This window comes from Trichomonas vaginalis, chromosome IV, assembly GCF_026262505.1.
Source record: "Trichomonas vaginalis G3 chromosome IV, whole genome shotgun sequence".
NCBI lineage: Eukaryota > Parabasalia > Trichomonadida > Trichomonadidae > Trichomonas > Trichomonas vaginalis.
In genome coordinates, this window is record NC_067206.1 from 3,097,570 (window position 1) to 3,121,328 (window position 23,759).

Genomic DNA, 23,759 nt, shown 5'->3' on the forward strand with positions numbered 1-23,759 from the left:
CTATTATTCAAAAAAATAAATGATAGCTTTTTTTATACGATAATATGACAATAAATTTTTACTTAATATTTAAGAACGCCAGCATCTGTAACTGGCATTGCACCATAGTAATATGAAACCTTGACATTTAGAGCGAATGGAACATTCTGTGGATTGAAGTGGAATACAATGACTGAAACAGGTTTGTTTGGTCCAACAACGTTTCCATCTGGTGCTTGAACTTTGATCTGGCAAGCAGGTGATGCTTGGAATTGGAACTGGAAGTTAGTGAATGTCTTGTCTGATTTAGAAATGGCAGTGACTTTAAGCATCATCTGTCTCGGATCAGACTTATTCACTTGTGTCAATGCTCTGATTGCAACATCCTGCATCACTAACTGAAGAGGAGGTTGTTGTGGAGCTTGTTGTTGAACTGGCTGTTGTGGAGCAGTTGGTTGTTGTACTGGCTGTTGAACTGGTTTTTGAGGTTGTGGAGATGGAGAAGGAGCAAGAGAAAGGAGATCTAATGGATTTGATGGTGTTGGATTAGTTGGAGGTGGATTTGATGGAGTTCCAAGTCCAAGAAGATCAAGAGCTGATTGTTGTGGCTTTTGTTGTTGTTGTTGTGATGGAGCTGTGTCAAGAATGTTGAGAAGCATTTCATCATCTGCTTTGGAGTTCTCTGTTCCCTCTTTGATTGCAACTGCTTTCTCATCAAGTTCTGTATCGTGGCCAATTGCAATCGGAGCTAACAATTGTTCGCCAACTTGTCCGAGACTTAACATCTTCAACATTTCGCCAGAACGCTGTTGTACTTCCAATGTGTTGCTCTTAACTGTATCAGTAAGTGTTTCTATGACTAACTGCTTGACGTCGTTGAATCTGGCAGCTAATTTCGAAATCGCGGTGATTAAGTAAAGTTTTGTCTCCGTGACAGTCTGTGGAAGAGCAAGGACTTTAACTAATGCATCGACAATCTTTGGATCTTCTGAAAATTCGCCAATAACGAAAGCTGAAACTTGAATCAAACTTTGGTTCTCGTTGTAATGGAAAATACTCTCAGAAAGCTTAGAAACAGCGTGAGAGTGTATTGATGGGTTCTTTGTGATCAATTCGCAGAAAGATGAAATGATATCTGGGTTGACATAATTTCCGGAGTCAATGAGGATCTTGTGGACTGTATCGAAGTTCCACTCGAGGTTGGGAGCGAATTTCTGAGTGGCTGTGTAAATCTTGTAAATTAATTCTGCTCGGAATTCGCTGTCAGATAATTTGACGAATCCAAGAATTTCTGGAATGAGAGTCTCGACGTTCTTTTCATCAATAAGAGCGGAGATGACGTCAAGAGCTCTGCGGCGGACTGAAGGATCTTTGTTATCGAGGCATTTGACGATCGCGTTCTTATAACGTTGGATGGCCATGGAATCGGCGCCACCTCTCGATATAAGACGTGGATCGTTGGTAAGAATTCTGGCGTAAGCTGACAAAGCGGAATATAAGATATTTGGATTTTTCAAGGAGAGAAGACGGCCAATTTGGTTGAAACCATGACCACGTAATGAAGCCTTCTTCGTGATAGCGCAGACTGTCTCAACAGCCTGATATAAAAGAGCTCTGCCTGTATTTCGTTTGTATTCTGTTGTAGAAATGATGCTTTGAAGGATTGTCTCGAGTTCATCGTTCTCCTTCTTGAGCATTGCAAGGGCTTGCATTGCTTTGATCTGCATGAATGGATCATTGTAAATTCCAGAAGCAAATTCTGGAGATGGGCGAGTATAAACGAGGCTCTTCAAAATTTTTGTGAATGGAATCGTAAATTGATGCCAGATCTGAGCTAATTTTGGTTCAGCTCTCATCATCTGAATTGTCAAGTTCATACCTGCCAAAATGACACCATGGTAACTTGAGTTCAGAAGTGATTGAACAGAATTCTTAAAGGATTCTGCCAAGTCAGGATTCTTTGAAATAATCCTGCAAGCAGCCATTCCTGCAGCCTTCTGTACAGCTGGGTTCATACTGCTAAGAAGCTTTTGTACGTGGGTTGTAACTGATCTGCAGCATTCTTGAGAACCAAGATTTGCAATAAAAGCGAGAGAAAGGCATTGAATATTTGGATCTGTACTTTGAAGGTCTTTTGTTAATGTTTGTGTAACAAGAATTGTTAATTCAGCTGATTCGTCTAATAAAATTGCTGCGCCAATATATCCTACTCGTTTATATGAATAGCGATCATCGGTCATTAATGTAATTGCTTCCATCTGTCCCCAAACAGGGTTTTCTCCTAGCATATCAAGGAAAATAATTTTGGAGACGATTCTTGGTCTCATTTCAGGAGTACATTTCCTTAAATATGCACGAATCTGAGCTTGCTCAGTCCTGATAATGAATTTTTCTTGTTCGATATTGTCTGCAATTCGAACTGCACAGATAAATTCGTTGAGAGGCTGAGTCATTGATTTTTATTGAAAAAAATATTCTCTCGGATAGAAAAATGAAATGGAAAATGGTAATATAGGGTGTCCAAAGGTGTGTTTAGCACAAACCTGAATACTGCGAATAGAAATAAACAAGTTACATATATATAAAGTTTATTTAAATATAATCACCATTGGATTCAATCACGCGTTCGCAGCGATCGATCCAGGCTTGAAAGACACGCTTTAAATCATCATGAGAAAATTGCTCAAATTGCTCTCTTACAAAATTTTCAAGATCATCTGGACTCGCGAATTCGCGTCCTTCAGCTCTCTTTTTTAGCGTGCCGAATAAATAAAAGTCAGAGGGTGCAATATCAGGTGAATAAATTGGGTTTGGAACAACTTTGACATTGTTTTCCACCAAGTAATTCATTACCTTATGACTTTTGTGAACTCTTGAATTATCAAAATGAATTGCAAACTTTTGTTTTTGTTGTTTGGATTTCTCAAACTCATCAGAATTGATAATTTGAGTAAGAACATTGTCAATTAGATACTGAGCATTCATCGTATTAGGTTTTTGAAGAATATCAATTGCGATGATGCCATTCACGCCCCAAAAAACCGACAACATCATCATTGGTGTGTCAATTTTTTTCTTCGGGAATGTTTGCGGATTTTCATCCTTCGGGATCCACATGATTTTGGCTTCTGTTGCATATTGAAACCAAGACTCGTCCCCTGTTACTAAAAAGCGAAACTTCTTGGATTGATACGCACCCAATATAGAGAGGAGCTCTTTCGAAGATTGGACTCTAGATTTTTTTTGAACTGAATTAAGGTTGTGCGGAACCCAACGTGTATACGCTAGTTTGTAGTTCAAATAATTGTGCAGATAATAACTGACTGTTGTACGTGGTATCTTTGTCATCTCCTCTATCCTTCTGAGTGATGCTCTTGGGTCTTCATCTAGCGCTTGAAGAATTGCTTTGATTTTTCTTTGATCCGGCGATTTTTTGTCAATTTTTATGATGGGCGCCTTTTTGTTCATGAAGTGATACATCCTAACATGATACGTTACAGTGGAATAGCTAGGAGCATCCATACCGAAGCATTTTACCAATGTCTCGTAGATTTTTTTACAGTCTTTGCATTTTTTTGCAAGAGCGAGGATGTTTTCTTTATGATTCATTAAAAAAATGAAAAAAATCCCGCCAAAATTTCCCGCGAAACCGCCTCTTGTCTCAAAATTCATTTTATATCCCGGCATGGCGCCAAAATACAACATACTCATCATATACATATATTCATATTTTTTATTATATATTTATAATCAGCATATATCTCCTTTAATAGTCTCATATAGAGCGCTGTGCTAAACGCACCTTTGGACACCCTATATTTTGTAATAGGCTGTAGTTCAAGAACGCAAATCTCTTACTTAGAAATGATTATATTCCTTATAGAAATGGCTGTCAATGATGATAATTAAATATAAATATCGTAAATCATTACTATATATTCATGATTTATGAGATAAGATAAACCTCCATATGCTTGATAGCATTTCTTCTCTGAGAATTTTGATTGAACTCTACTATTACATGAAAATTTCAAACAAAATGTTTAATACATACATATTTATTCATATGCAATGGGTATATTTAATAAACACAACAAATGAAACTATTTTTCATGATTGTCTAGAATGTTTGAAACATTTTCGCAGAATAATTCCGCAAATTCTGCAAATTTTGGATTTTCATCATCAATAAATTCCTGTACAATAATTAATAGTTCTTCTAATGTGCTTAATATTTCCTGATTATTTGGGTTGATTGTGTATAGATCGTAAATAAAATTACAGCTGTGTATCATAACAGATGGATCAGCAGCATAGTGTTTCGCCCTTTCTAATACTTCTGGTGAAAAATCTCTATTTCGATTAATACAATCAAAATAGCATGAAATGCAAGACTTTGATGCTTCAAATGGAAGTACATTAGAAGCATTATACATGAAATCGCAAATCTCATTTGAAATTGTAACTTTATCTTTGAATTTTGAGAAAAACTGTGCAATTGATTTAATTACATCTGAATACTCTGTAATATCGTTACTGTTCATCTTGATTAAAGCATCAATTAAATTAATTGCATGATTATAAATAAGTTCTAAGCAAGAAGTAAAATCGCCATCAACTATTGATATAAGCGCATAAAATGAAGAAATTATTTCATTTTGATCTAATCCAAACGACAATATTATAGAAATATTTTTCAATATTATTGAAAGTGCATTTGTGCAATCCTCTTCAGATTCTCTTAGACATATTTTTGTTAGATATGCCAATGAGCACTCAATATTATTTGGATTTTGAGACTCAATCCCATATTCAAAAAATGGAAGGACTGCTGAAGCTGGTGCAAATCCACGTGAATACATATAGGAAATTATTGAAAGAACATCGGAGTTAAATGGTATTTGTGGAATAAATGAAAGAACACCATGTTCTATAAAAAATTTTAAATAATCTGAACTTTGATATGAAAGAATAGCAATCACATGGATTATAACTATTATTATTGGTTCTTCCTCTGAATTAAGTTGAGTTAATAGAAAGTTCAAAAAATTCTCTAAATTTTCCTTTAAAAACTGTTGAAAAGATATTGAGTTGTGCGTTATTACATTAGCAAAGAAATTGAGTCCTATTAAAAGCTGTGATTGGTCATCTATCTCTAAAAGAAAACGAAAATAATCTTGATACGGGAAAATGAGCGAAAATTCGTTATTCTGTTGCTCGGATGCTTCATTAAGTGAATCGTCTATGTCATTTAATATAGTTATATTAGCTGTGTCATTAATTGTTTGAATTACCAAATTAAGGAAGTTCGAATTCTGAGCAAATACAAGTTTATGTGTTGTGAAGTTCGTTTCATTTTTAGTTTCAACGTCTAATTGGCAAGAATTCGTCTCTTGGTTTATAATGGATTCTTTGTTTGGAATCATTAATGCAATATGATATCATCTGAAAGAAAACTAACACAACATGTCTTAAAGCTCTATAAAATTTCATTAATATTCAAACTCTCCTGTACAATTTATCATATCAAAAATTAACAATTAGAAATTCAGAACAATATCATTGACTATACAATCTTAGAGATTGTCAAAGCATAATTATGTTTGTTGAGTCAATATTTGGTATCATGCATTATCGAAAGAGAAGTTTTTAATATAGAATAATGATTTTATGTGTATCAGTTTAGCTTAGAAAATTTTTGTTATTATAGCATGATCCGAGCACGAGCTGCTGAGTAATATAAGAATTTAAAAATTAATATTGTCAAATAGATGATGTGAATCAACAGAATAGGAATACATCAAGAAGGAATGAGAGTTGTTGGATTAACTCCTATTGGTATAGATGATATTTTTTGCTAGCTCTATTGAAAGTTCGAAATGTCCCAATTTAGCCTCTTGCTCAAAAAATTATCTAGTAATATGATATGACTTTCTAAAGATATATATTCACGGATGTTGGAGAAATTCTTGTGAAAAAAAAACCGTATTTCAATTTCATAAAAATGCATAGGACTGAGAACATGAAATTCAACGAGCAATCAGATTATGACTATTCCGAAGGTGAAACATCCGAAGATATGAAATTACAAGGAAATTCTCTTCTGAATGCCAAATCTTCATCGTTATTTAGCTCACAAAACGGATTACGACAACCAATTGAGAAACAACTCGAAATGATTGATCCATATTTTGGTGGTAATAATCTTCAAAATGTTTTTACTTTTATTAATTCATTAGATAAAATCGCAACTTTACGAAAAGAAAAGGAATTAATAGACCCTGATCCAGATCCAATTGAATGCGTTATATTTAGCATGACTCGTCCTATACAATATAAGCTTCTACAATCAGACTACATAAATTCACGTCCTCCTATTTTCGCTTGGTCTCTTTCAACATCATCTATCGATCCTAAATCATTATACTCAGTTTATAAGTCTGCATATCAAAATTTAAGAAATCAAATCAGATTTGCCGCAAATTGCCCTCCTTCATCAGAAAAACTCGCGCAAATATCTCAAATTAGGCGTGATATACCAACAGGCAGAATTATCTTTCAATATGTCGGATTTGGATATCCAACAATAACTGCTGAACATATTTACGCATCAGATCCATTAACATTTCAACCATCGCCTGTTACACTTAAAACGATCTTTTCTGGCTTAAAACCTCCATCATGGTACATTTTTGATTGCGATAATGCAGCGGCAGTTCTTCCAACCTTCCAGAAAATATCGAAGAAGAATCAAGAAAAATACATGTCGGTACCAACATCGCCAATTGTACAGACAACAGCTTATATTCGACAAGTTGACTGGACAGATTACTACTGCATGTGTGCAACTGATGTAGGCGAAGAGCTTCCCATTGATACTCGCCTTCCCCGCGATCTTTTTTCATCAATTCTCATGTCACCAGTACCAACTGCAATTTTATTTCATATTATTCACTACTACAGCCTCTCTTTTCCAAATCCAGATGAATTACTATCATATATTAAGAATATATTTACATTTGAATCACATGACCATGCACAATTGTCTTCAATTTTGTCTGCCACCATTGATGCAATAGCTGCACAGACATTACCACCAAATATGTTCACCAAATTATTCAGAAAAGAAAAAATCACCTCTCTTTTCTTCAGAAACTTCGTTCTTGCCCGATATTTATTACATGATTTCAATGTCCACCCGCAAATCCATCCACAGCTTCCTGTCATGAACCGCAATCCAATGTGGAAGCAATGGACATCAGCCGCAGACCTCTGGATCACTTCTACACAGACTCCACGTCCTCCTCTTTCAACAGATTTCTTTTCCAGCTGTTTGACATCGCTCCAAAGTCTTCTTAAGAGCAACAGAGAGGACGAAGCAACACTTCCTCTGTTGACAGTTGCTTGCCACGCCCCATTTTCCGATCAATCATGTTCTCATGCGTTCAGTTTGCTTGCTAAATACGCTTCATGTGGTACAGAGTACGCTTCTCGATTAGTTACACCATTTTTGTACGGACAAAGTGCTCAGAGACTGACAGAATTCGGTCCAGAAGCCCATCACATTGTATTTTTGTTACTTTTACTAGCAAACGAAGATTCCAAGTTAGTCACAGAAATTTCACCATTAAGTGACTTTTCCAAACTGACAAGTAACTTATTTAATGATGAAATCAAAGAAGAAACAAGAGGGTTGATCTGCGCTTTCTTAGTTATCTCTTTAGACAGAGTTAAAAGTGTCAGACAAATCATTTGCACGAAACCATTCATGACCAATTTATTCAACGCGATGAAGAAGAGTGGTCCATTCTTATTGACATGGTTATTGATTCTCATTGCTGTTTCTTTCGCTGATTCTCCAATTGAGTCTTCTTTGATACAAGACTTTCCTTTGCAGTTACAAATCGCAGCTGCTTTGCATCACGATGCTTACGAAGTTAGAGCATCAAGTGTTTTGGCTTTGTCATCTTTCTTGCAACAGAATGATGAATTCACTAATTCTGTTTTGTTGCTACATGTAAGTACAACAATCAGCGATCTTTCCATGCATGTAAGATTCGCTTTGTTGGAGTTTGTCTACAAATATTTGGAGTTTAATCATAAATCTATTGTAAGATTTTATGATCAACAATTATGTAGCACCAAATTTGATACATACAAGAATTTGATTTCATCTTTCTTGTCAAAGAACAAAACAATTTTGCCAATCCATAAATTCACTATTTTGGCAAAAGAAATCGATGAAATTGCAAAATCAGATGACTTCCAAAAGATCGCAAGCAATTTGTTGGTTGTTATCATCCAGAAACTATCAAAAGACGCCTTACCAAAGATCTCTCAAAGAGGACAGATTCTTTACCAAAACACTTTGAAGATGCTTGATGGAAAACAAGATTACGAAGATGAAGAAAATGAAGAAGACATTCCACAGATATCAAGCCATTTGATGCAAGTTTGTACATCAGCATTGTTCACAGAACCAAGAAATAGAAGTGGTTCTTTCACGAGAACAAGAAGATACACGAGAGATTACGGCAATTTCGATTTAAATTCAGCACATTTACAGTTAAGAGCTGAATGTAATTTACCTTCTCCTGCAAGATGTTCTACTGTTGTTCCTGGTGGTTTATCTATTGCTGTTTCTTGCCAAGACGAAGTGTTCAGAATATATGATGAAACACTTCAATCTCATAGAGATTTCAATGTTGGAAATGTTGTGAGTTGCTGTGCAATTTTCATCAGATCTTCAACAAATGTTGCAACATTATCTGATGAAGGAGTTTGCTCAATCATTGATGCACACAGTGGAATAATTACTCAGCAATGGTGTGTTGAACCATCAAGAGCTAAAGACACCGGATTTATTCACAGCAAAGGAAAGTATCTTTTCATTGTCAGAGGCAATGGAAGAATCTCTGCATGGGATGCATCAATTGGTTTGTTGCTTGGAGAGTATTCTTTCATGGATTGCAAGGCAAAGGTTTCTGCAATGTATTCGCATGCAACTTTGGAAGGATTAGTAATTGTTGGATTCGAAAACGGAAGTGTCAGAGCATTTGATACAAAACAAGGTGTTGAGAAGCAGTTGCAAATGAATTTGGACAGTAAAATTGTTTCAATCACTGGATCTAATTCAGGATTGATTTACTGCGCATGCGAAAACGGAAGAACATTGGTGTATGACGCAAAAACAAATGTAATGAATACTTGCGGAAATAAATATACACCAGGAATTGCACAGTTTTCTGTCCACAAAAAAGATCCTTTCTTCGTTTTGTCTCCACCAAATTTGAGACCTTTCGTTTGCAGAGATGATTTGTCTGTAACACATGAACTGCAATCACCTGTAGAACCAGGAAGTACTTTCGTGATGAGTGAAGAATACCCTGTTGTCTTTTTCTTCGGACACTCTGGAGATGTTCATAGTTATAACCTTATACAGTAATATTATTTATATAATTTATGTTATTTTCCTTGTAAAAAATTAAAATTCGTTATTGATTTTTCGTTTTTTCTTAGAATATATCTTAAAAATCTGTTTCTTTTTGTTGAAAATATGGATGTTGTTGTTCAAAATTGAATTGGTAAGGGCATAAGTTAATTGGTTAGAGCTTTTATTCTATAGTGTGGGATCCTTCTGAATGGTCTGCTAGTTAAAAACAATAAAGATTGTCGATTAGAATTTTTATGTTGACAATTTCAATATTAATCTAATATTGCGGCAGCTTTAAATTTTGTACATATAGATCATTATATTACGGTTTAAAACAATTTGTTGTGTTATTGTATAATTTACTATACCCAAGGATCCAAATCCATTTGGTGCTGAAACAGTCACATAGAAACTCGTTCATGGTTGGACTATTTTTAATCCCTATTTTTATTGAAGTCAAACATTAAAAATGCATTAGGATGCATGTTTATTACCACAAACTGCTATGTTAAAATGCCACCTTGTTAAAATTGTATTTCATTGAAGAACAAGCAATTTTATGAAATTGAATTTAGTCATCAACATCAAAGAAGCAACAAAGTATAAAGCAATTTTTATAAAATAAACGTTTATAAAAGCAAAAAACAAATAATTCAATATTTTACAAAAATATCAAATAATATAATAATAAAATTACATGGTATTAAATAATATATAATAAAAATAAAATCAATAACAACAAATAATATTAAAAATCGCATAAATCAAGTATCTGTAAGTGGATCATCTTGACTTCTTCTTCTAGGACCGCTTACTGAAAGAGATCTAACCATTACAGGTGTTGGTTGTGTCGAAGAGTGTCTTTTTGCGTTCTTAGAGAACAAAGAAGCACTCATTGCGCCACTTTGGCTGTAAATCTGGAAAGTTCTGATTACTTCTGTAGCAAGACCAGCACATTTATAGTTTCCTTTCATCAGATGCTTCAAAACTGGAACACATTCACTGTATTCATTGAAATTAGTTTTGAGGCAACAAACCATCTCCAACAAGGCAGGAAGAACGTTTTCGCCTAGTTTCTGGACACCACTCTCATCTAATGGTATAGAAACAACTCTTTGTATAATAGTATTGTGTAAATTTGTTTCTCTTATCAAATGATCAGAAAGTTCGAAACTTCTTAACAATGTACATGCAATGGCTTCATCAGGGCCTCCAATGGAGTCTTTAATTGCTTCGTACGCCTGTTTCTGATTTGTACAAGCTTCTGGAATCTGTGTGTACAATTTGAGAACTCTACTTGTGTCCTTTGAATCTACAGGTAGATGTGAAGTGACCAACTGTGGAGTAGTGGCCGCAAATCTCGTGATCGCGTCGATGCATTTCGGATTAGTTTTTACGGATTGGAAGAGAGCAGTGATGATATCGCGAGTGAAGAGGGATTCTCCTGTCTCTTTCGAGTACTGGGCAAACTCTGAGAAGAAAGGAGCTGTCAATGGAAAATCTTCTGATAATCTAAGCAAAGAATCTAAACAAATTGTACTTCTGAGTATTTCAAATCGCGTAAGAAGCTTAGTGATACATTTAGTGATCACCGTTAGATTGGAATTCCGTTGAGAATTGTCGTATGCAATCAAAAGTTGAGTAATTGTGGAAGTTGGTACGCAACTCTTGACTTGTTCGCTTAATTTGAGTGCTACATCGAGTACTTTAGGTGTAAATATGCCGAAACTGAGGAGATGGAATAAGAAGTTCGGACTGTTGATCGCAAAATCAGGTTTCTTCTCGTACATCATGATGATTGTATCAACAGCTTTTTCTCTGATGTTGAGAGGAGCCTTCATTCCCTTACAAAATGAAGTTACCTTCATAAATAACTCTTTGTTGATGGAATCTTCAGTTAACTGCATAGAAAATATTGATAAAGCCTCTGAAGCAACACTGTCCTGCTCGTTATTCATCATCTCTTCGATGAATTTCGATGCTCCTGATTCCTGGTACTCAACTTTCGTTTTTTCTGTATCGGAAAGCAAGTACTCATGTATCAGACAAAGGAGAAGATGAAGACAGTTCGATGGAACGTTGGCCATATACGAAATCAAAGATTTCAGAAAAGTTCCATATTCAACTAATATATCCGGACAGGAAGTTATGATTCTCAATGCAACAGAAGCCATTTTCTCAACACGCCATATCGCTTTGTATGTTGGAGAAATATCTTCCTTTAATAATTCTTTTAATTCCACCAAAGATTGCTGTGCCTCTGTTTCATCATCTATTTTATGAAGGTTGACAGCAAGTTTTGAGATGGATAATGAGTGTGTAACGAAATTACAATCTTTTGAAGTCAAAGACCAGAGTTTTTCTTCATCAGTACCCGGGTAATGGAATGCTGGGTCATATAACTTGGTCAATATCTCAGCAAAAGAAGGTCTTTTCGTTGGATCTGAGCTCCAACAATCTTTTATTAGGCCTGCAAGAGCTGGAGGAGTTCCTTCTGGTATCTCTGGTCTGTATTCGTTCTTCACAATCAATGTTGGCAGCCTTTGTACGGGAATTCCTGCATATGGAGGTTGATTTGTCAGCATTTCCCACAAAACAATTCCGAACGAATAAACATCGACTTTGTTATCATACATTGGTGAGCACATCATCACTTCTGGGGCCATCCACTGTGGTGTACCGATCATTCCGGTAGAAGGTTCGAAAGAATCAACTCTAACAAAGCCAAAGTCGCATATCCTGGCCCTTTTGTTAGAATCTAAAAGAATATTGAAACTTTTCAAATCGCGGTGAATTAACATTTTTTCGTGGATATAATGCATGCCGCGTGCGACGTCGATAGTAATAAGGGTTTTGTCTGTCGGTGTAAGCTCATTTGGCCTGTTTTTAAGGAAATCGGCCAAAGATCCGTTTTGTAATAATTCGATAATGAGACAGAAAGGAGATTTGAGTGTATATCCGAGTAGTTTAAGTATTGATGGATGTGATAATGTACTTAATGTGGTAATTTCTGTGCGTAAAGACCTTCTCATTGCTCCGTTTGTATCTGAGCCATTTAAGACCTTTATAGCGACCTTTTCCGGACGTCCTACGATATATCCTTCGTATACTCGTCCGCTGTAGCCATGACCGATTTCTTTTTCGTATTGAATTTGTTCGTGTTTTATTACAAGATCGACTGAATCAGGAAGTGCAGGAATGTTTACAAAATTATTGGCTGTTTCTGCTGTTCGTATATTTTTGCGTTGCAATGATATATATCGTGCTTTAATTGCATCAGAGATATCTTGTCTTTGGTTTAAATCGTAGTCTGTCTCGATTTGCTGTATGATTGTAGCAATGTGTTTGAGATCAACTTGATCTTGAGAAATGAGCCTGTCTGGAGTAAGCTCGAAAATTGAAGCTGCTTGATTCATCCCTAAAGCTTTTAAAGATTTGATTGTCGTATCTCGTATTGAGAAGAATTGGTCGAATACTTCTAATGTAGAGCTCGCTAATACAAATCGGACGAAAGAATCGTGGGATGATTGAATAGTAAGCTGAATAAGTTCATCGACAACATTTTCTATATTGCTAAAATGCTTCATTGTGGATCCATTGAACGTGTTTGTGTTTTCTTGAATAAATTTTTCTAAATAAGGAATTAAATCTTTAAATGCTTGTATGAGAGAGTTAAATTTTGAACAGTGTACAAATGTCGTCATCTCATGCTGTTGAAGAACTGATATGCGAGAACAAATTCCTGTAACTTTGCTATAGATAAAGTCGTTCATAAAAAGCAAAGATGGAGGAATTTAGCACTGAACAATATATTTGAGAGAAATATAATCGCGTTGGCACTTTTAATTTACAATTTTGAGTTCCACTCGAAATCTTAAAATACATTAACTGTATTGCACTTATGAATATTTTAAAGATAAAATTGAGAATTGATTTTGAAATTATAAATAAAATTTTGAGTGCATGGATTTTGTCAACCGCAAAATTTTCTGAGAATAGAGAAAATTTTCCGCGCTCAGAAATATCTCTTTCAGATTCATGAATGAATCTTTTCGGAAATCAATATCTCAAAATATAACCTTGAAATTTTTATGATCGACCAAAAACACAGACTGATAATCTATTGCCGAATGGTTTTGTGACATAATGCCACTAACCATTTTTCAAGTTTTACAATTGTAATAAGCTGAATCAATATTTGCAGAAAGAATTCTTTGCACAGCACCCAAAGCTGTTCTGTCTTACGCCATTACATCGGGATAAGATGTGATATAGTTAGTATACATATCTTCAGTACTGTGGCACTGCGCGCCATCTTACCGAAGATATGTCAATCTGACACTTTACAAAACCACTAACGTATATTTTACATCACAGATGCAATATTTCTAATAACCTTAAACTATTTCTGCCACGTAAAGTATTTATCACATAAACCACCTCATCTCACCTCTCTGTACGTTATATATTGTGCGCAGGTCATTGTCCATGGCAACTCCCCACGACACAATGCACGTGCATGAAAAAATAAACGTTCTCACTAACGTTCTCACTAACGTACACACTAACGTTCACACTAACGTTCTCACTTACAAAAGTATTGCAACTCCTCCCATTGCTGTGCTTCACATAACAGCTCATAATCTTCTGACTCACTACTGTCGCTCCAATCGTCTGAGTCAAAGTCGCTGTCAAAATAAATGTATGTAAGTTTTGACAAATGTAATGAAACACGCTTACCGTTTGTATCTACTGCTTGTATATATCTTCCATTATGTTTGCTATCATAAATGCTTAAACTAACTTTACCCTTTCTCCCTCGTATCTGATAGAATGTATTTTCACGCGGAACGAAGAACAAGTTCTTGAACTCATGACCGTTGTAGTTTGTTATCTCAATAGTTTTCGTCATTACATCCAAATAAAAATTTTCAGTAAAAATAAAACTAACGTTAAAAATTTCTCATAACATAAACGTTCTCATTGCTTTATAACTCTCTTCCTTTCTCCAACTCTTCTAACTTCTTCTTAAGTTCAGCAATGTTGTCCTCATGAAGTTTAATCTTTCTCAAAATTCTTTCTTTATCTAATGGTTGCTTTATCTTTCTAAACTGAACTCTACCATCCTTCATAGTATGAATGTAAAAACCTTCTGGAATAGTTCCTGATTTAATGTATTCTCTCACTAACAACAAACACAAACTCCAACACTAACATCAAGTACTAACCTCAGCACAAATGACAAACACTAACAACAAACACAAACTCCAACACTAACAACAAAAATAAATGTCCTCACTTCTTAACAAAGTAATATGTGCTTCTTACACCACCATAGCTCAAACGTTTCTTTTCAAACATCGATTGAAACTTATTTTGAGCCATTGGCTTTAGTCTCTTTTTCTTCAAATACGCCAAGAAATCTTCTTCACATCTTTTCACTTCATAGCCTTCTTTAAACTCCTCCTTGTTAAGTTCTATGAAATCCTTTATCTCATTCTTTGTTGCAATGGCTTCTTCACGAACGACATCATGAACTATTTCATCATTGTTCTCATGTATGACCTCCTTACTGTTCTCATGAACTATTTCATCATTGCATGTATGACCTCCTTACTGTCTTTCATAAGCGTTTCAAAGTCTCCTTTACTCATTACTTCAATCTCATGCTGTTCACAGTAGTACTTAAACTCACTGTATATGTCTTTGTTGTATGTTATATTGCTTCCCATGTACTCCATGAATTTTTCAACACTAACGCCAACACGTAGGACAAACATTCATGACTAACATTACTGTATAACGTAAATGTTTTGTCGAAACTTCTTCGTACATGTTTTGTCATGACTTCTTCTTCGTATATGCTTTGTCATGACTTCTTCTTCGTATATGCTTTGTCAAAACTTCATCGTACATGTTTTGTCGAAACTTCATCGTATATGTTTTGTCAAAACTTCTTCGTACATGTTTTGTCATGACTTCTTCATCGTAATGAGCGTATATGCTTTGTCATGACTTCTTCATCGTAATGAGCGTAAATGATCCAAAAATAATGTTTATGTTAGAATGTTAGATCTAACACCTTTTCTAACATGTTTTCTCACCTCATGAATTTTCATGATTTCTTCATCGTAATGAGCGTACATGTTTTGTCATGATTTCTTCATCGTATATGCTTTGTCAAACATGAACGTAAATGATTTGTCAAACATGAACGTATATGTTTTGTCATGATCATTCATCGTTTATGCTTTGTCAAAACTTCTTCGTACATGTTTTGTCATGATCATTCATCGTTTATGTTTTGTCATGATTTCTTCATCGTACATGTTTTGTCAAAACTTCTTCGTACATGTTTTGTCATGATTTCTTCATCGTAATGAGCGTAAATGTTTTGTCAAGGTTTCATCGTTTATGCTTTGTCAAACATGAACGTTTATGCTTTGTCGAAACTTCATCGTACATGTTTTGTCGAAACTAAACATATATGTTTTGTCATGATCATTCATCGTTTATGATTTGTCATGATTTCTTCATCGTAATGAGCGTAAATGTTTTGTCAAGGTTTCATCGTTTATGCTTTGTCAAACATGAGCGTATATGCTTTGTCGAAACTTCTTCATCGTAATGAGCGTATATGCTTTGTCATGATTTCTTCATCGTAATGAACGTAAATGATCCAAAAATAATGTTTATGTTAGAATGTTAGATCTAACACCTTTTCTAACATGTTTTCTCACCTCATGAATTTTCATGATTTCTTCATCGAAATGAGCGTACATGTTTTGTCAAGGTTTCATCGTTTATGCTTTGTCATGATTTCTTCATCGTAATGAACGTACATGTTTTGTCGAAACTTCTTCATCGTAATGAGCGTATATGCTTTGTCAAACATGAACGTAAATGATTTGTCGAAACTTCTTCATCGTAATGAACGTATATGTTTTGTCATGATCATTCATCGTAATGAGCGTATATGCTTTGTCATGATTTCTTCATCGTAATGAACGTAAATGATCCAAAAATAATGTTTATGTTAGAATGTTAGATCTCACCTCTTTTCTCACCTCTTTTCTCACCTCATGAATTTTCATGATTTCTTCATCGTAATGAGCGTACATGTTTTGTCATGATTTCTTCATCGTAATGAGTGTACATGTTTTGTCAAACATGAACGTATATGTTTTGTCATGATTTCTTCATCGTAATGAGCGTACATGTTTTGTCAAACATGAACGTAAATGATTTGTCGAAACTTCTTCATCGTAATGAGTGTACATGTTTTGTCATGATCATTCATCGTAATGAGCGTATATGTTTTGTCGAAACTTCTTCATCGTAAATGTTTTGTCATGATTTCTTCATCGTTTATGCTTTGTCAAGGTTTCATCGTATATGCTTTGTCATGACTTCTTCATCATAATGAGCGTAAATGACCCAAAATAATGTTTATGTTAGAATGTTAGATCTAACACGTTTTCTAACCCGATAACTAACCTGTTGAATTTTCATACGGAATCTCTTCTCTCGGTTTTCCGAGGGAAGCAATCATATGAGGAAATTCTTCTAAAAGTTCTTTTGTCTGTTGGTTTTCAAACCAATGATATGCTTGCTTTGTAGAACGAAGAGTATTATAAGGCATTTTGTGAAGAATATAACAACCGCCGGAATTCAGACGGTTGCTTTTTATACAAAATTCACACAGGAAAATTCTTGAGTTTTGGATGAACGAATACGGTCAAGCCAAAAGTGGCTCGACCTCAAAACAAACATTTTATGATCTTACTAAGGCATTTATGAATGAATTCAAAGGTATTTGCATACATCCTGACCTCGTTCATTTTGTTGCTGAATGGTGCTCTGTAAAGTATGCATTTTATGTCAAATATATTATGGACTCCATAGACAAGAAAGTTCATGAGAAGTTAGATGAAGAAGAACTCGAAGATACAGTAGAGAATGCAAAACATTTTTGACGAAGTGAAGATCTTCACTTCGTCAAAATGTGATGCAAAACAAGCATTTTATGAGCTTACTAAGGCGTTATGAATGAATTCAAAGGTATTTGCATACATCCTGACCTCGTTCATTTTGTTGCTGAATTCAGCAAAAATAATGTTTAGGGTAGATGGTTTTTAGGTGTCACTACGTCACCATGTCACCATGTGTCACTCGGTTAATTAACTTCTCTTAAAATTACTGACAACATGACATTTAGACAACAGTCCAGGAAATAAACTTCATCGTATATGTTTTGTCGTGATTTTATCGTAAATGATTTGTCAAGATTTCATCGTAATGAGTGTAAATGACCCAAAAATAATGTTTACGTTAATGTTTTCAGGTTATTCAATAATTAATTATTTTTGAAGAACTGAAGGTGCTACCATGTTACCATGTGCTACCAGGTTAATGAACTTCTCTGAAAAAGTGTGACAACATGACATTTTGACAACAACACAGGAGGAAGGCAGTTATGAATTATTTTGAAGAACTGAAGGTGCTACCATGTTACCATGTGCTACCAGGTCATTTAACTTCTCTGAAAAAATGTGACAACATGACATTTAGACAACAACACAGGAGGAAGGCAGTTATGAATTATTTTTGAAGAACTGAAGGTGTCACCAGGTCACCAGGTCACCAGGTTATTTAACTTCTCTGAAAAAAGTGACAACATGACATTTTGACAACAACACAGGAGGAAGGCAGTTATGAATTATTTTTGAAGAACTGAAGGTGTCACCAGGTCACCAGGTCACCAGGTTATTTAACTTCTCTGAAAAAATGTGACAACATGACATTTTGACAACAACACAGGGGAAGGCAGTTATGAATTATTTTTGAAGAACTGAAGGTGTCACCAGGTCACCAGGTCACCAGGTTATTTAACTTCTCTGAAAAATGTGACAACATGACATTTTGACAACAACACAGGGGAAGGCAGTTATGAATTATTTTTGAAGAACTGAAGGTGTCACCAGGTCACCAGGTCACCAGGTTATTTAACTTCTCTGAAAAAATGAGACAACATGACATTTAGACAACAACACAGGAGGAAGGCAGTTATGAATTATTTTTGAAGAACTGAAGGTGCTACCATGTTACCATGTGCTACCAGGTCATTTAACTTCTCTGAAAAAATGTGACAACATGACATTTAGACAACAACACAGGAGGAAGGCAGTTATGAATTATTTTTGAAGAACTGAAGGTGCTACCATGTTACCATGTGCTACCAGGTCATTTAACTTCTCTGAAAAAATGTGACAACATGACATTTTGACAACAACACAGGGGAAGGCAGTTATGAATTATTTTTGAAGAACTGAAGGTGCTACCATGTTACCATGTGCTACCAGGTCATTTAACTTCTCTGAAAAAGTGTGACAACATGACATTTTGACAACAACACAGGGGAAGGCAGTTATGACTTCATCGTATATGCTTTGTCAAACATGAACGTATATGCTTTGTCAAGACTTCATCGTATATGCTTTGTCAAGACTTCTTCATCGTATATGCTTTGTCAAGACTTCTTCATCGTATATGTTTTGTCATGATTTCTTCATCGTAATGAACGTATATGCTTTGTCAAACATGAACGTATATGTTTTGTCAAACATGAACGTATATGTTTTGTCATGATTTCTTCGTACATGTTTTGTCAAGACTTCTTCATCGTAATGAACGTAAATGACCCAAAAATAATGTTTAGGTGAAGAGGTGAGATCTCACCTCTTTTCTCACCTCATGAATTTTCATGATTTCTTCATCGTATATGCTTTGTCAAACATGAACGTATATGCTTTGTCAAGACTTCATCGTATATGCTTTGTCATGATTTCTTCATCGTAATGAGCGTAAATGTTTTGTCAAGACTTCTTCATCGTAAATGTTTTGTCAAACATGAACGTATATGCTTTGTCAAGACTTCTTCATCGTAATGAACGTACATGTTTTGTCAAGACTTCTTCATCGTAATGAGCGTATATGCTTTGTCATGATTTCTTCATCGTAATGAACGTATATGCTTTGTCAAACATGAGCGTATATGCTTTGTCAAGGTTTCATCGTACATGTTTTGTCAAGACTTCTTCATCGTAATGAGTGTAAATGTTTTGTCAAACATGAACGTAAATGTTTTGTCATGATTTCTTCATCGTAATGACTTTGTCAATACTTCATCGTAATGAGTGTAAATGACCCAAAAATAATGTTTAGGGTAGATGGTTTCGGGTCATTCAATAATTAATTATTTTTGAAGAACTGAAGGTGTCACTATGTCACCATGTGTCACTCGGTTATTTAACTTCTCTGAAAAAATGAGACAACATGACATTTAGACAACAACACAGGAGGGAGGCAGTTATGAATTATTTTTGAATAACTGAAGGTGTCACTATGTCACTCGGTTATTTAACTCATGACATTTAGACAACAACACAGGTCATTCAATAATTAATTATTTTTGAAGAACTGAAGGTGTCACTATGTCACCATGTGTCACTCGGTTATTTAACTTCTCTGAAAAAATGAGACAACATGATATTTAGACAACAACACAGGAGGATTAATGAGGAAGGCAGTTATGAATTATTTTTGAAGAACTGAAGGTGTCACCAGGTCACCAGGTCACCAGGTTATTTAACTTCTCTGAAAAAATGAGACAACATGACATTTTGACAACATCACAGGAGGAAGGCAGTTATGAATTATTTTTGAAGAACTGAAGGTGTCACCAGGTCACCAGGTCACCAGGTTATTTAACTTCTCTGAAAAAATGAGACAACATGACATTTTGACAACATCACAGGAAATAAATGTTTACGTAAATGTTTTGTCAAGACTTCTTCATCGTAATGAGTGTAAATGTTTTGTCATGACTTCTTCGTACATGTTTTGTCGAAACTTCATCGTAATGAACGTATATGCTTTGTCAAACATGAACGTATATGCTTTGTCAAACATGAACGTAAATGTTTTGTCAAGACTTCTTCATCGTAATGAGTGTAAATGTTTTGTCAAGACTTCTTCGTATATGCTTTGTCATGATTTTTTCGTAAATGATTTGTCAAAACTTCATCGTAAATGTTTTGTCAAGACTTCTTCATCGTAATGAGCGTAAATGATTTGTCGAAACTTCATCGTATATGCTTTGTCAAACATGAACGTAAATGATTTGTCATGATTTCTTCGTAAATGTTTTGTCATGATTTCATCGTAAATGTTTTGTCATGACTTCTTCGTATATGTTTTGTCAAACATGAACGTAAATGTTTTGTCATGACTTCTTCGTATATGCTTTGTCAAACATGAACGTAAATGTTTTGTCAAGACTTCTTCATCGTAATGAGTGTAAATGATCCAAAAATAATGTTTATGTTAGAATGTTAGATCTAACACCTTTTCTAAATGTTTTTAACATGGAGGATTTCATTAGATATACACATTCTTCCCTAAACATTATTTTTAGTTAAAGTCATCAAATTTTTTAGGATACTTTCACCAAATAATATTTATATCAGATGAAACAGTAAAGTATTTTATCTATTAAATCGTCTATGATGTAAATTGTGTATAGAATGAAATGAAGGTAGATGTTTATATCAGATGAAACAGTAAAGTATTATATCTATTAAATCGTCTATGATGTAAATTGTGTATAGAATGAAATGAAGGAAGATGTTTATATCAGATGAAACAGTAAAGTATTATATCTATTAAATCGTCTATGATGTAAATTGTGTATAGAATGAAATGAAGGAAGAATGTGTATATCTAATGAAATCCTCCATGTTAGAAAACATGTTAGAAAAGGTGTTAGATCTAACATTCTAACATAAACATTATTTTTGGATCATTTACACTCATTACGATGAAGAAGTCTTGACAAAACATTTACGTTCATGTTTGACAAAGCATATACGTTCATGTTTGACAAAGCATATACGATGAAATCATGAAAATTCATGAGGTGAGAAAAGAGGTGAGAAAAGGTGTTAGATCTAACATTCTAACATAAACATTATTTTTGGATCATTTACGCTCATTACGATGAAATCATGACAAAACATTTACGTTCATGTTTGACAAAGCATATACGTTCATGTTTGACAAAGCATATACGATGAAATCATGACAAAACATTTACGTTCATGTTTGACAAAACATAAACGAAGAAATCATGACAAAGCATATACGATGAAATCATGACAAAACATTTACGCTCATGTTTGACAAAGCATATACGATGAAGAAGTCATGACAAAGCATATACGATGAAGAAGTCATGACAAAGCATATACGTTCATGTTTGACAAAGCATATACGTTCATGTTTGACAAAGCATATACGATGAAATCATGACAAAACATTTACGTTCATGTTTGACAAAACATAAACGAAGAAATCATGACAAAGCATATACGATGAAATCATGACAAAGCATATACGTTCATGTTTGACAAAGCATATACGATGAAGAAGTCATGACAAAGCATATACGATGAAGAAGTCATGACAAAGCATATACGTTCATGTTTGACAAAGCATATACGTTCATGTTTGACAAAGCATATACGATGAAGTCATAACTGCCTTCCTCCTGTGTTGTTGTCTAAATGTCATGTTGTCTCATTTTTTCAGAGAAGTTAAATAACCTGGTGACCTGGTGACCTGGTGACACCTTCAGTTCTTCAAAAATAATTCATAACTGCCTTCCTCCTGTGTTGTTGTCTAAATGTCATGTTGTCTCATTTTTTCAGAGAAGTTAAATAACCTGGTGACCTGGTGACCTGGTGACACCTTCAGTTCTTCAAAAATAATTCATAACTGCCTTCCTCCTGTGTTGTTGTCTAAATGTCATGTTGTCTCATTTTTTCAGAGAAGTTAAATAACCTGGTGACCTGGTGACCTGGTGACACCTTCAGTTCTTCAAAAATAATTCATAACTGCCTTCCTCCTGTGTTGTTGTCTAAATGTCATGTTGTCACACTTTTTCAGAGAAGTTAATTAACCTGGTAGCACATGGTGACGTAGTGACACCTTCAGTTCTTCAAAAATAATTAATTATTGAATAACCTGAAAACATTAACGTAAACATTATTTTTGGGTCATTTACACTCATTACGATGAAATCTTGACAAATCATTTACGATAAAATCATGACAAAACATATACGATGAAATCACGACAAAACATATACGATGAAGTTTATTTCCTGGACTGTTGTCTAAATGTCATGTTGTCAGTAATTTTAAGAGAAGTTAATTAACCGAGTGACACATGGTGACATGGTGACGTAGTGACACCTAAAAACCATCTACCCTAAACATTATTTTTGCTGAATTCAACAACAAAATGAACGAGGTCAGGATGTATGCAAATACCTTTGAATTCATTCATAACGCCTTAGTAAGCTCATAAAATGCTTGTTTTTGCATCACATTTTGACGAAGTGAAGATCTTCACTTCGTCAAAAATGTTTTGCATTCTCTACTGTATCTTCGAGTTCTTCTTCATCTAACTTCTCATGAACTTTCTTGTCTATGGAGTCCATAATATATTTGACATAAAATGCATACTTTACAGAGCACCATTCAGCAACAAAATGAACGAGGTCAGGATGTATGCAAATACCTTTGAATTCATTCATAAATGCCTTAGTAAGATCATAAAATGTTTGTTTTGAGGTCGAGCCACTTTTGGCTTGACCGTATTCGTTCATCCAAAACTCAAGAATTTTCCTGTGTGAATTTTGTATAAAAAGCAACCGTCTGAATTCCGGCGGTTGTTATATTCTTCACAAAATGCCTTATAATACTCTTCGTTCTACAAAGCAAGCATATCATTGGTTTGAAAACCAACAGACAAAAGAACTTTTAGAAGAATTTCCTCATATGATTGCTTCCCTCGGAAAACCGAGAGAAGAGATTCCGTATGAAAATTCAAGAGGGTAGAAATGAGGTTAGATCTACCCTTCTACCCTAAAATATATTTTGGGTCATTTACACTCATTACGATGAAGAAATCATGACAAAGCATAAACGATGAAGAAATCATGACAAAGCATAAACGTTCATGTTTGTCAAAACATATACGCTCATTACGATGAAGAAGTTTCGACAAAACATATACGCTCATTACGATGAAGAAGTTTCGACAAAACATATACGCTCATTACGATGAATGATCATGACAAAACATGTACACTCATTACGATGAAGAAATCATGACAAAACATATACGTTCATGTTTGACAAAACATGTACACTCATTACGATGAAGAAATCATGACAAAACATGTACGCTCATTACGATGAAGAAATCATGACAAAACATATAC

General features: G+C 34.7%; 6 protein-coding genes across 6 annotated transcripts, besides 4 other annotated features; 2 read left to right on the forward strand and 4 right to left on the reverse strand.

Moving 5' to 3' along the window:
* Nucleotides 1–57: 57 nt before the first annotated feature.
* Nucleotides 58–2,438, reverse strand: TVAGG3_0018860 (intracellular protein transport; the record flags this gene model as incomplete). Its single annotated transcript, XM_001324681.1, has 1 exon — nucleotides 63–2,432. One exon carries the CDS (start codon nucleotides 2,430–2,432, stop codon nucleotides 63–65), a length of 2,370 nt encoding a protein of 789 aa, XP_001324716.1.
* Nucleotides 2,439–2,491: 53 nt separating this feature from the next.
* Nucleotides 2,492–2,519: a terminal%2Cinverted (terminal inverted repeat of Mariner transposon ID:TVAGG3_0018870).
* Nucleotides 2,492–3,795: a mobile genetic element.
* On the reverse strand, nucleotides 2,572–3,699 carry TVAGG3_0018880 (Mariner transposase; the record flags this gene model as incomplete). The annotated part of the gene is made up of 1 exon (XM_051220083.1): nucleotides 2,572–3,699. The coding sequence occupies one exon, from the start codon at nucleotides 3,697–3,699 to the stop codon at nucleotides 2,572–2,574; it is 1,128 nt and encodes a 375-aa protein (XP_051105069.1).
* Nucleotides 3,768–3,795: a terminal%2Cinverted (terminal inverted repeat of Mariner transposon ID:TVAGG3_0018870).
* Nucleotides 3,796–4,065: 270 nt separating this feature from the next.
* TVAGG3_0018890 (armadillo (ARM) repeat-containing protein family) lies at nucleotides 4,066–5,405 on the reverse strand (the record flags this gene model as incomplete). The annotated part of the gene is made up of 1 exon (XM_001324682.1): nucleotides 4,083–5,405. One exon carries the CDS (start codon nucleotides 5,403–5,405, stop codon nucleotides 4,083–4,085), a length of 1,323 nt encoding a protein of 440 aa, XP_001324717.1.
* A 573-nt stretch (nucleotides 5,406–5,978) lies between these two features.
* On the forward strand, nucleotides 5,979–9,473 carry TVAGG3_0018900 (TOR signaling; the record flags this gene model as incomplete). Its single annotated transcript, XM_001324683.1, has 1 exon — nucleotides 5,984–9,424. The coding sequence occupies one exon, from the start codon at nucleotides 5,984–5,986 to the stop codon at nucleotides 9,422–9,424; it is 3,441 nt and encodes a 1,146-aa protein (XP_001324718.1).
* Nucleotides 9,474–9,615: 142 nt separating this feature from the next.
* TVAGG3_0018910 (protein kinase protein) lies at nucleotides 9,616–13,211 on the reverse strand (the record flags this gene model as incomplete). Its single annotated transcript, XM_001324684.2, has 1 exon — nucleotides 10,177–13,185. The coding sequence occupies one exon, from the start codon at nucleotides 13,183–13,185 to the stop codon at nucleotides 10,177–10,179; it is 3,009 nt and encodes a 1,002-aa protein (XP_001324719.2).
* A 3,925-nt stretch (nucleotides 13,212–17,136) lies between these two features.
* Nucleotides 17,137–17,388, forward strand: TVAGG3_0018920 (KilA, N-terminal/APSES-type HTH, DNA-binding family; the record flags this gene model as incomplete). The annotated part of the gene is made up of 1 exon (XM_001324685.1): nucleotides 17,137–17,388. The coding sequence occupies one exon, from the start codon at nucleotides 17,137–17,139 to the stop codon at nucleotides 17,386–17,388; it is 252 nt and encodes an 83-aa protein (XP_001324720.1).
* Nucleotides 17,389–22,967: 5,579 nt separating this feature from the next.
* Nucleotides 22,968–23,180: a mobile genetic element.
* The last annotated feature ends 579 nt before the right edge of the window (nucleotides 23,181–23,759 follow it).